The 12,420-nt window shown below is 43.8% G+C and overlaps 1 protein-coding gene across 6 annotated transcripts in view; it reads left to right on the forward strand.

The window, feature by feature from the left end:
• The window catches only part of CCDC150 (coiled-coil domain containing 150), a 63,511-nt gene that overhangs the window by 13,395 nt on the left and 37,696 nt on the right, over positions 1–12,420 (forward strand). For all 6 annotated transcript variants that reach the window (XM_053277129.1, XM_053277081.1, XM_053277101.1 and 3 more), the window contains 5 exons: positions 5,635–5,742; positions 9,367–9,491; positions 9,712–9,889; positions 11,028–11,096; positions 11,709–11,801. In XM_053277129.1, the coding sequence (XP_053133104.1) occupies positions 5,635–5,742; positions 9,367–9,491; positions 9,712–9,889; positions 11,028–11,096; positions 11,709–11,801 (573 nt within the window). The remainder of the gene's footprint in view (positions 1–5,634; positions 5,743–9,366; positions 9,492–9,711; positions 9,890–11,027; positions 11,097–11,708; positions 11,802–12,420) is intronic.

Here is a 12,420-nt window from a genome sequence, read left to right on the forward strand (position 1 = left end):
TATATAGGATACAAGATGAAGATAATGAATATTTACTACTACTACTACGAATATTTATGTACCGCTCTACAACAAAGTTCTCAAAGTGGTTTACATAGAAAAATAAATAATACATCCTGTGCCAAATTCATTGGTAATAGATTGTGCCTCAACTTCTAAGGGAGGAAAACACACCACACCACTTCTGTGGATAAGGAGGCGAGGAAACTAGATGTTTTGGGCAGGAGAACCTATGCAATGGCATGTCTAACAATTAAGATCGCCAATTATATTATCAAAATATATGTACTCCTTATGAGAAACATTGCATGAAGAGCGCGTGAATTTGATGCCTGAGGAATTTCAAAAGAGATTTGAAGCTACTTTCACAAAAACAAGAGCAATGCACCAGCAGCTGAGCAATGCAAAGCATCTTGCAAAATCGGAATCCCGTACTCTGACATTGGCAGTAATATTGAGGAGACATGTTTGGTTGCATACAACTGATCTGCAACAGGACAGTTGAGATCGTATAGAAGCTCTGCCATTTGATGACAAGGGGCTATTTTGCAAGGAGACAGACACCTCTATGGAAAACTGGATAAAATCAAAGAATACAGCAAGAATATTCACAATAATGCCTAAGTTTATCAACTAAGTTTATCAAGATATCAACTGTATCAATGAAGGCAAAATGCCTACCACCAAAGTTAGCACAGGGACTATTATACCTTTCCAAAGGTATAATTGGAACCCCTATGCAACAAAAAATAAAGTTAACCAACAAAACCATAACAAAGCTGCGCAGCAGACCAAGCAACAACTTTGATTAGTTGCGGAGTCCATCTGCACTATTAGTAAACAATCAAACTTTGACACATACCATCAGCACCAGAAACACCATCAGTATGACGTTTGCCGGAAACAACATAGAACTGGCGAGTCCTGCTCAAGCATGGCACCACATAACATCAGACCAATTGGTCTTGAGGATAGTCAAGACAGGGTAAGCAACAGAATTCATGACTCTGTCAGAACTCATGGGCTCACTCCCGTAACAGCGACACTGATGGAGGAGGTCAGAGAATTGTTAGAGAAACAAGCGATATCACCGATGCAGTGGGCTCACAGTAAATAGGATTTTACTCTCAGTACTTTCGAATCCTGAAAAGGAATGAGGGCATTCGCCCAATAATGGACTTATGTTGGTTGAACCAGTATGTCAAAGTGAAAAAATTTCACATGATGACACTGCAAGCAATCCTTCCACTTGTACACAAAGAAATGTGGATCACAACATTGGATTTGGAGGACACATATTTTCATATTGGCATACAGGAGAACCACAGAAAATACCTACGCTTCACAGTGGGCCCTTTGGCCTAGCGACAACCCCAAGAGTATTCACGAAATGTATGGCAGTGATCATAGCCTGCTTCTGGACATTGGGCCTCTCCATCTTTCCATTTCTGGACGACTGGCTCCTCACTGCAAAAACAAAGGGACAGTTAGCACAGATACAATGCGTAACAACTCTATTAAATGACTTGGGGATAAGAATCGATTGGAAAAAATAACATCTACTACCTGCCAAACGTTTCCAGTATATTGGACCGGTGCTAGATATGGGAACACAGAGAGCGTATTTGCTGGAGAACCAATACGAACGGATAGTCCAGATGGTGAGAGCCTTTCACTTGTCGCCACAGCAGAAGGCAAAGGCAATTCAGGTGCTTTTGGGCCTAATGGCTTCTTGCACGTCGACAGTGAGCTATGCAAAACAATGGCTGAGAAAGCTACAGACATGGTAATTGGCCGAATTCTGCCCCAACATCGATCCACAGAACAAGCTACTACTCATTCCAGAGGGAATGTTGACTTCCCTATGCTAGTGGACCAGCAAAGCGAATCTCCTTCAAGGTATGCCATTCAAGACTCCAGTACCCACAGTAACGATAACAACAGATGCCTCAGTGTTAGGCTGGGGGGCACATCTGTTTCATCTAAGGATGCAGGGCTTCTGGTCACTACAGGAAAGGCAGCTACACATATACTTCTTGAAACTCCTTGCAGCGTACAGGGCGCTAAAATCATTTCAGAAGTCTATACTAAACCAAGTGGTCCAGATACAGATGGGCAACACAACTGCAATTGCATATATAAACAAGCAAGGAGGGACTGTGCCACGGATGCTATGTCAACTCAGTCTACAGAAGTGGAATTGGTGCATTGCACAAAGAGTCCATATGGTAGCCATCTATATAAAGGGAGAAGACAACATATTGGCAGAAGCATTAAGCAGAACACAGGTTCTGCAGCAACACAAATGGGAGATAGACCCAGAAATTCTGAAAGAGCTTTTTGGACATTGGAAAACTCCAATGGTAGACCTTTTTGTGACCCAGGAAAACAAAAAAATGCAAACAATATTGCTCAAGGATGTGGCTGGGAAAGCACTCAAAGGGCAATGCGTTCCAGTTGACTCAAAGTTTATTCTCTTTGTTCCTGCCATATCTATTGCTGAACAGGGTGGCAGCCAAGATGCCTCAAGACAAAACTAAAGGGATCCTGATAATTCCTTGGTGGCCAAAGCAGCCGTGGTTTCCTCAGCTACTCAAACTGTCTGGATGAAACCACGAGCGTCTCCCTCAACGACCTGACCAAATAAGTCAGGAGAGGGGCCAGCTGCTGCATCCAAACCTGCAAATGCTAAAACTCACAGCGTGGAGGATAGGTTACTGAACATAATTATGCTTAACCAGAGAAAAGCTTCCACCAGAAGTAATTATGATGCCAAATTGAAAAGGTTTGGCAATTATGCAAGGACGAAAGCCTTTAAGGACAAGTATGCAACATTGAGGGAAGTGTTGCTGTATCTCACAACGTTAAAAACAAAGGGTGCTGCAAAATGTATCAATAACAGGTACAATTGGCTCCAATATCAGTCCGCCACAGCTAATGGGATGGAAAAACAGTGTTTTCCCATCCGAAATGGAAAAGCTTTATGCAGGGCATAAATAATGTCTACCCTCACACTTGATGTGTGACCACTGTAAGATATTCCCTTCAGGGGGTGGAGCCGCTCTGGGAAGAGCAGAAGGTTTCAAGTTCCCTCCCTGGCTTCTCCAAGATAGGGTTGAGAGAGTTTCCTGCCTGCAACCTTGGAGAAGCCGCTGCCAGTCTGTGAAGACAATACTGAGCTAGATAGACCAATGGTCTGACTCAGTATATGGCAGCTTCCTATGTTCCTCCAGTACGACAGCCCATGGGCAAATGGAGCCTCTCACTGTTGCTCGCCACATCGACAGAAAAGCCTTTTGAACTAGGCTTGGGCCTGAAACGTTTCAGATGCCACTGTAGAGGCAACAGGCACATGCACGCCCCGGTCCTTCCGGCCAGTGAGGGCAACGGGACAGCAGGGAGGAATGCTGCCGCCTCGAGGGGCTTTAAAACAACGGAGTGCTGGTGGGGGGAATATGGCGGGATGGGTGAGTGTACCCTTTCCCGCCCTTAAGGGAATACCCCCACCGCCGCCAAAACGTGGCAGAGCCATTTTGGGCCCAAGCCTATTTTGAACCAATGGCAACAGCACCCATGAGGCTGGTAACACTTAAAACAGTTTTCCTAGTGGCATTAACGAGTGCAAAGCATGTGAATGAACTCCTAGCATTATGCATGGACGAGCCCTACACTAAGTTCCATGAGGAAAAAGTGGTAATGTGATTGGACCTGGAGTTCAGACCAAAAATAGTCACAGACTTGCGCTTAAACCAAGATGTGGTTCTTCCGACATTTTTCAGAAATCCATCCACAGCATTTGAATGCTCAATTGTTGTAAATCTGTTAGCTCGGCTAACGCAACAGGATTTATAACCCCCTTCAGTACTCCCCATGTGAGTTCACAGAAAGTAGCAGCGAAGCTACATGAAGGAAAACAAAAAGGCTCACAAAGAAAATAGTAAATGAATCAAGTCCCCCTGAACTGAACTAGGTATCCCCCTCAAACAATAACTGAGTAATAACTGAAAAGAAGGCAACAGAGCAAGGAATGAAAAAGAACAAAGGATACCAGAGCAAAAAATTAATAGAACAAGAGATCAGAGCAGGAAGGAACAGAACAAGGGCAAACTGGAACTCGGAAAAGTTAAGAATTCAAAATAGAACACAGTCCGTGGTCAGCGAAAGTTGCTAACAGCATCAGTAGAAAGCACAGACTGCTTGATACATGGCTCAAGAGAACCAGCAGCCAATCAGGCTTCCCTGAGTCAGCACTTCTGCTTCCTCTCTTGTGATCTCCTGCACCTGCGTGTCTCCCACTGAGCTTTCCTCTTGAGACATCTTCTCAAGACAGGTGAAATCCCAGCCTCCTCCTGATCAGCCTGCTGCTGATCAGGATTCATGTCTGACACCTCTTCAGATTCCTCAGCTCCAGAGTCTGGTCTTCCTGCCAAATCCTGTTGCTGTGCCTCTGAGCCCTCACTAGCAGGCAAATCCTCCCGTTCCTGCTCTGACTCTTCTGGGTCAGAAGTCTGAGCCATGACATCAATGCAATCTTTGGATGTACACAGGGCAATGCTGTTCTATTTGAAAAGGACAAATGAAACCAGGGAAACAAAACAGCTCTTTCCTAGGGACAGCATAAAGGCTGCCCACCATCACACTAACAGGTGTTGCATTGGCTAGTAGATAAAATATTCATGGTTTATACACTACAGAAGGTGACTCCGCCAAGATCTGCAAAAGCCCCTTCGATGAGGGCGTATGCAACTTCCGCGGCACATTTGTCAGGAATAAGATATAAAGACATCTGTATGGCGGCGTCCTGGGCTTCGGACCAGACTTTTGTTAAACATTATGCCTTCACTCTGTGGCAGCGGCCAAATTTGGGAGATCAATACTTAAAAGGGTGCTACCATAGCTTGCAGCTCCTTCTACCAACAGGGAAGCTTGTAAGTCACCCAATATTTATGATTGCCGTGAATGACTATCCTGATAACAGATGATCTTACCTGTAACAGATGATCTGGTAGTGATCCAAGACATTCATAAAACCCTCCCGGCCATCCCTGCAGCAGAGCACAAGCAACCTAAAAACCCCAAAAAACTGCTCAACAAGAACCTGGAAGAGCGATGCCTAACTGCCAATATAAGAGGATGCGGAGCACATGCAGTGGGTGGTTGAAGGCATCTTGAGGAGCTAACAAATTTTACCCGAAGTGGTCTGCGCAGGCGCAGAACCCAATATTTATGAATGTCGTCGATCACTACAGATCATCTGTTAGAGGTAAGCAACCTGTTTTCATTTACAATACAATAAAAGCTTTTAGCTTATAGTTTTCAAGTTTTGGTTTTTAGAGTTTTTATTGTATTTTAAATTGTACTAATTATGTTAATGTCTTAATGGTTTTTATATTGTGAACCACCTAGGGACTTTTTGTATAGAGTGGTATATAAATGCACTAAATAAATAATATTTCCCCTGCCCTAACTCAACTATTGAGAAAATGCCTAAGTTGCCCATGCCATGCATTCTCAGTATTTTCTCTAGAAATATATATTTATATTTATGTTTTTAAGAAGAAAGCAAGCTGGAATAGCAGTCTTAGAGAGTGAATTATTGCCGAAGCTGTGGAAAAACTATGTTTTCTTGCTCAGGTACTTAATGAACAGTTGGACCAACAGTGTGCAGAACTGAACGGCACCCTTCAAAGTGTTACCATGGAGAAAGCTAAACTTATCTCAGATCACCAGGCTGCCCTTAAGGTGTGGAGCCATTTTAATGTACATTGACATAACTTGCTCTACTGTTCATTTTGTATAGTATAGACCCACTGAAAGCCTATAATATCCATGTTTTGAGTTGAATCTTGCTGCTTCTGTTTCCCCCAGATGCTTTCATCCAAATGTAGATCTTGCTTATATCCCTTTACTTGTTCTGGCAGCTAGTCTTGAGGCTAACAAAGCCCAAGTCATTCTCTCCTTGAACTGTACAGCCATACACACAATATGTCCTGCATGCACAGGTGGCACAACTCAAAGAGCTGGTATGCGTGGGGCTAAGGGGCTTGACAGGCCCCTTAAAAGTCTGTTAGAGATTGGGGAAGTGAGAGTTCATAGGGAGGGATTTGTGCATTCTGCAAAGTTGGGTCATTCCTGGTTTTTAGCTCTGCTTTTGGAATCATCCAGAAGTCTGTTTAAAAAGATTTGGTCTGCTTTATTTGGTTTCTTCAATTTGTGTGCATTTTACAGATGATATTTCATCTGTATCATCACAGCAAAAGAATGACCAGTACTGCCTACCTGCTGTTGTAGAGTCTTTGCGGAGAACCTGGAAAAATAAGAATTTTTTAAATAAGAAAGAAATAATATGAAGATGTAGGAAGATAGGTTAAGAGTGGAATAGCAAGAGCCTGATCTGTGCACATGGGAATGGGAGTAATAGTGCTTCCCTGTCTTTCAGGATGTCGGGAGGATAATTTATGCTAAATATAAGTTGTGTAGGTATCTTTTATGCTTGGACTTGCTTTCAAGTTCCCATCATGGTATGTAATTTATCCTGGATCTTTCTACTGGGTTCCTTTGGCAAAATTTCAGGACTTGATGGACAGGCTCTTTGAACCCAGTGAAGAGGCCCAATCCTCACTGGTAAGAGGTCAAAGCTTGAGGTTTAAAGAACTTCTAACCCATCACAGGTTTGAATGAGAGCTAGTAAACCACTGAAATATCGCTGTGTATAACATTAAGTATAGAGAGAAAAGAGTAGCAGAATAGTGTAAGGGACTGTAGATAATATCTCTATGCTTTAGTAATCTAAGGGGAAAATTGGGTGCCTAAGCACAGTTCTGTGCTTAGTATGGCAGTGGAGAGAGTAGGTAGGAAACTCATTAGTAAATCCATGCTTCTTGGTTGCTGCAGTCAAGGACATCTCGATGGGTTATCCCCCTCCTGTGCTCCAAGTCAGGACTATGTTAATTAGCTGAAAAAACTGAAGCCTCGCAGTGTTTCTCAAACTTTTTGGAGTCAAGGACCGCTAAATTCTTCGTGCAGAGTTTCAAGGACCGCTACATTCTTCATGCGCAGTTTCCCAGACCAGCAGTTAGTAAAGGGGTTTCAAGTCTATCTATCTATCTATCTATCTATCTATCTATCTATCTATCTATCTATCTATCTATCAGACTTCTATACTGCCCCAAACTTGCATCTCTGGGCAGTTTAGAATGAAAATAATATAAGCATTAAAATAATTAAATTTGGAATCTTTTGCAAACATGGAATATTAGGGGTTCTTAACCTTGGGTCCCTCAGTTAAACTCCCATAACCCCCAACAACAATGGCATTTGGCCATTATGGCTGGGGATTATGGGAGTAGAAGTCCACCAATGTCTGGGTACCCAAGGTTGAGAACCCCCTGAATCTAAAAGCCTGGGTGAACAAATTTGTCTCCAGTATGTCTGGAGTGGAGGTGCTTGTGATTACTCAATGGGGAGGGGATGTTGGGCCATTAGAAAAATTCAAAAGCTACATGGGGCCAATGAAAACAACATACAAGCAAGCCCCACTGATGCAAGAGGGAAACAGCGTTCCCTCTCAAGGCGCCTCGACCACAACAGGCAGCTGGGTTTCAATGAACCAGCCTTTGGCTGCAAACAATGAGCATGCAAGAACCAGCAGCCCTTCAAGTGGCGCCCACTGCCATACTTTTTCCTCCATGCCCCCGCACCGCATACAGTTTGAAGCTGTAAAGATAGGGAATAAGATAGCTGTAGGAAGATCTCAGCAGCACGTGGAGGCAAGGCACAAGAAGGGTCCCATGCCTCCGTGATACTCTCCCTCTTCCGTGCCATGTGCAAAATTGAGGAAGTGAGTGCCTTGATTTCAGTTGGGGGGGGGGTTGACTCCCAGTCAGGGACCGGCACTCAACCCTTCGGGGACCGGCAGCGGTCCAGGGACCGGTGGTTGAGAAACACTGAGTGGGATGACCCCGCCCAGTTCTTACAGTCCTGTGTCACTCCAGGCAGACTTAATCTCTTCTCCTCAGTCTTTGTTCCCTGATTACCATTCATACTACTCTTAACCTCAGTCTTTACTCCTTCTCAATCCTTATGCTGTATGGAACATTTGCGTCCCTGAAGGGAAAGCTACCTGCATGGAGCAGGAAGGTCTTACGCTATTCGAGCACTGTATGGAACAGGCCTCAGTCTCTCTAAAAGAGGCTTGATTTCAGTATCTAGTGGTAGCCCTAGGGACCCATTTTCCCAGAAAGCATGTTCTTTAAGAGATCAAGCAAGCCAAGTCCTGCCTAAATAGCTTTCTTCTATCCCAGTTCTGTTCCAAACACTTGTCTCTCAGGTGGCTCAGCTTGGAGCAAGGGGGAAGTGTCTGTATATATTTATATTTATTTATATTTATATATTTGGGCCCTACAGAATGTTCACTTTAGAAATGATTGGAGCTCCCAGGGTTAGCACTACCCTGTCAGGAGAGAAAAGCCTGACTTCACTTTGAATCCAGTGGTAGGGCTTCCAGCTCTGATATCCTGCAAGTCAAATTCTTGGCTGCATGGAAGACAACTATTAGGGATAAAGGCCTGGTGGATGCAAGGTTTCAAAGCAGCAGATTTGCAGGAGCTCTGTGCTCTCTTCCACCAAGTAAGGAAGAGGAGTTTTGTCATGGGAATGATTAGCAACGAGACCTTGAGGAATTATTTTAAGTGGAATTGGGCCACAAGGGACTACAGTTGCTGGCAATGGATGCCAGTGGTATTTTGTTTTCAGGTGGTTATCTAGGGACCACCTCAAACATTACAGAAATTACTGGGTGTGGGTCTATATGGGTGTGGGTCTATATGGGAGGAAATATGGGAGGCATACAGATGTTAGGTAGGCATGTATGCTGTAATATGAGAAGGAACCCTAACCCATGGGGAGAACCACAGGCACTCCTGCTGCCCCTGCACTGTTTTGGAGTCTGTTCTGGATAGTCATACACAGCTTGTTCGTGGAGGCCTCAAGCCTTTGGAATGAAATGCTGCTAGGGTTCCTACTGTACCATGAATCCATCGTTTGATCTGGGAATCCCAGTGGGAGCTAGAAATACCCTTGTGGCAGAGCTCATCATAGGAAGAGAGTGAGCACAAAGCTCCATTTTGGGCCTCTTCCCTACTCTGCCCTGGTGTTGCCTGAGGTCATAGTTTTTGGTCTAGCACCTCATTTGGGCCAACCTTTGTAATAGACAGAAGTTCTTGGAAGGCCCTCCTGAAACCTGACCTTAAAAAAAGAAAAAGAAAGAAAAAAGCATTGTAACAAATAACAAAACCTATTCAGTGTTGAGCACATAACTGTAAATAAATAAGTTTATTTCATAAACTTCCTTCCTTTCTCTTTTAGGCAGAGCAAGATAAAATTAGTCAGAAACTGCAAGAACAAGACTTGCTTCTGGATGCTGCTCGGGCCAGCATTATGGAAGAGCTGCAGATTGTGCAGAATGAAAAGGCTCGGCTTCAGAGAGAAATGTGAGTGGTTGAGTTAATGTTTGTGCTGCTCTTTCCTACATGGCCTAGCTTCTCTCTTTGTCCTCCTGTTTTTCTCAGCGGTATACATGCTCTAATTAAAAGCAAGGCAGCTCATTCCATGGCATATATCTGCTGCTTGGCAAAAGCAGCGTTCTGCTGTTTATGGAGGTTACAGGGAATAAAACTGCAATACATTTGTGTGTCTTGCCTTGTTATACAGAGAAGCCTTACATGCAGAGCATGCTGACTGCAAGCAGAGAGCCTGTCAAGTTGAGGAGAGCACAGCCACCCAGAAGGAGCTGCTGGAGTCTACAGTTGCCAGGTTACGAAGTGAGCTAGAGGCTGCTCTGCAGGAGAAAGACTCCCTGCTGAAGGAAAAGGAGAAACTAGGGGAAGAGGTACAGTAGACATTTGCCATGTGTTAAAAACCATGTTTCTAAGATAGATATTTTTAAAAGGTAATCATCATTTTTATCTCCCTCCCCATCAGAGCTGGAATCAGCAGATGCTGAGTGTCCATGATATTAGAGAGACCTGGCAGCAACAAATGAAAAAGCTCAGATGTTTTCCTGTGACCCTTCTTCCTTTCCCCCTGCCCCCTCACCCCACATTGGGCTCTTCAGCTGTCTGGCACTTTTGCCTTTTCTTCCTGCTGCCACTGTGGCCAGTGAGGGGAGGGGGCGGAAGAGGGGGTGGTGTAAGTGTTTGGCAGCACTGAACATGTTTCGTGGGAGGAGGTGAAAATGCTGGACAGCTAGGGAGGAAGCTGTCCAAGCTGCCGGCACCTTCACCACCCTCTCCTTTTCTCTTCCTCCTTTCACTGCCTGCAGTGTCGGTGAGAGGCAACGGTGGCAGCAAAGGTGCTGGGCAGCCGGAGTGTATGTTGTCCAGCTGCCAGGCACTTTTGCTCTGCTCTTCTCCTTCTCTTGTTGTCCACAGTGGTGGTGGAAGAACAAAAGAAAGGCAAAACTACGAGGTAACTGGAGACAAAAAGAGGGGGCTGCAAAAGTGGTCGTGGGGGGCAACCAGTATTCAAGGACTTTGCCCAGGGCCCCTCACTGGAGCTGGTCCTGCCTCTCATTATTATTTTTATTAGTTGTATTTAAAAGTCTGCTTCTTGACGAATACAACTATTCACACACACACACACACACACACACACACACACACACACACACACACACACACAAAAGAGAGGGGCTTCCCCCTTCCTGCTTATTAGTGTTTTTTTAAGCACACACACACCAGAGCTACTGGTGTGCTTGAGGGTACATAGTTAATTAGATGAAATCAGGGCTATAGAAATTTAAAATCCTGCAGACAGGAGGTGCATTTGCATGAGGACCATGCAAAGAAAAATACTGGGACAAGGGGAGTTAAAGTGAAGCACTACTGGTACAGAGGCAGCCTGAGGTAGAAGCTGTCAGTCTGGGGTTTGATACATTTTCCCTGCGCCCCTGGGAAAACCGTTTAGAACAGCTTGGGTTTCCGATTGGTAAGGCTGATAATAAAGCTATTTTAAATTCTTACTTGCAGATGCAAAAAACGATACACGAAAGGACACAAGAGAACAACAAATTGGAAGCAGAACTAACAGAGAAAAAGGTAAAACATTTTCTGCATGAGTGCAGAAAGGCTGTGTTTCCCCCCTGCAGTTTACAGTGTTAGCATTTAGGATTCTATCAGAATTAACTGGATTGAAGTGGAGGGTCCTGGACTCTCACTCTGTGATCTTTTTCTTATTTCTGAGTAGGTTTGTAGACTATTAAAACATTGGAATAAACACAAGACGCCATGGTGGGTCCCGCTAGGCTTGAGACTTCCTTGTCCTGTACCACAATCTAGTCTAGCACTTCAGTACAGTAATACAAATACTGCTTAATGTCCAAAGTGCGTGTGTTTGTAAAATAATTAATAAATTAAAATTTTCCATGTACACCCATGAGGACCAGAGTGTTGCAACAGTCCAGAAATGGATCACAGGGCTGTGTTTATGCTAGCAAATGGTACTCCTGAACTTTTGTCATTAATGCAGTCTAATGAGAAATTATTTAAGTCTTAGTGAACTGTATCATAGCTAACTGCCACGTAACTACTATCCTTCTGCTGCTGGGAAATGATCTAGGTATATTTCATGCAACAGATGGTCAAAAGTGTGAATAATTGGTGGTCATGACCAGAAACATGTCAAACTATATTTCTTTTCCTTTTTTGCAGTTGGAGATTGATCCACTGAAAGACACACTGAAGATACTAGAAGAAGAAAACAAGAACTTACTGGAGCGGGAAGCTGCCATGAAACACCAACAGGTAGGCATCTCTTGTTGAAAATAGAACCTGGCATAATCCTGTAATTTTGATACAAGGTTCTTGGTAGCTATTGAGGAATCCACCCCCTTAAAAAAAAAAAGTAAAGTGAAATACACTAAGTAGTAATAAGAATGAAGATATAAAAGAATCAGAATGCTAAAAATTTTCATTTCCTTGGCAAAAAAATCTTTAATATCTGGGTTTGCTGTATCTTCAACTAGCTAAGTGACTACTTTTGAACATAGCTGTGGTTTTGGTAGAATAGTTACATTTGATTTGCTTCTCCCATTTCACTGTTTCACTGGTATAGCTAGAACTCTCCAATTTAGAACTGGCCAGAAATTTTTAGAGATGCAAGAGCAAAGTATATAGAGGGATCGACCTCTTTGTGAGGTTCTCTCCCCACACCTTTCCTCCCTGTTGTCCCCTCCAATTTGTGGAAACATGCCTCTCTTTCTTGACCCTACATAGGGACTACCATCGAAGCTCCCAGAAATAGGGATAGATATCCAGGCTGCATTGAAGCAGGGCAAGTCTCAATCTTGCAGATGATTTAAGAAAATGAACTTTCTCAGCTCCTCGGGTCAAGGACATCTCTATGGGTTATCCTTCTCACGTG

This window comes from Hemicordylus capensis, chromosome 1 (genome assembly GCF_027244095.1).
Source record: "Hemicordylus capensis ecotype Gifberg chromosome 1, rHemCap1.1.pri, whole genome shotgun sequence".
Lineage (NCBI taxonomy): Eukaryota > Metazoa > Chordata > Lepidosauria > Squamata > Cordylidae > Hemicordylus > Hemicordylus capensis.